The sequence below is a fragment of the Saprolegnia diclina genome (assembly GCF_000281045.1).
Source record: "Saprolegnia diclina VS20 unplaced genomic scaffold supercont1.85, whole genome shotgun sequence".
Lineage (NCBI taxonomy): Eukaryota > Oomycota > Saprolegniomycetes > Saprolegniales > Saprolegniaceae > Saprolegnia > Saprolegnia diclina.
In genome coordinates, this window is record NW_008246152.1 from 44,955 (window position 1) to 45,547 (window position 593).

General features: G+C 51.8%; 1 protein-coding gene across 1 annotated transcript in view; it reads left to right on the forward strand.

Annotated features, from left to right (window-relative positions):
• Positions 1–161: 161 nt before the first annotated feature.
• Positions 162–593, forward strand: part of SDRG_15132 (TKL protein kinase) — a gene marked incomplete at its 5' end in the record, with an annotated part of 8,869 nt that continues 8,437 nt past the window's right edge. Inside the window, 3 exons of the mRNA XM_008621296.1 lie at positions 162–191; positions 237–317; positions 370–471. Coding sequence (XP_008619518.1) covers positions 162–191; positions 237–317; positions 370–471 — 213 coding nt within the window. The remainder of the gene's footprint in view (positions 192–236; positions 318–369; positions 472–593) is intronic.

Here is a 593-nt window from a genome sequence, read left to right on the forward strand (position 1 = left end):
CCAACGCAAACTCACCAAAACCAAGGTACATATTGACACTTTGGACCTTGTCGACATGTAGTATGGTGTTCCTGATTAGCTGCTTGCAGCGCTGCACGAAAGACGCATCCAAGATGCCATCACCCTCGTCAAGGCAACCACGGTGGACGTGAATCTGCGGGATGGCGTACGTCGACTCCATCGCGAGCTACGTACTGAAGATCCTATTCTTGTAGAATTATGTCCCACTGCTGCAGTTGGTGGTCGACACGGGGGACATGGCGCTCCTGCAAACCCTCCTGTCCAAGCCCAACCTCGACGTCAACGCCACCGACAAGGTACACTTCTTCATTGAAGACATATTATATTTCACATAACGTACTGTCGTAGGAAGAGCGCACGGCGCTGACACGTGCGATCGCCAAGAACAACGTTGTAGCGGTGTTCGTGCTGCTAAAAGCCAACGCCAGTGCGACCTTGGTGAACAAAGAGGTATCATCGAATCGTGTCCCCTATTGTTTTCGCATGCGCACACGTTGCCTAGGACTTGGCTGTTCAACTGTATGATTTTGGATCGCTACTGCTCCAAGCTGCGTCCACCAACAACACCAGCA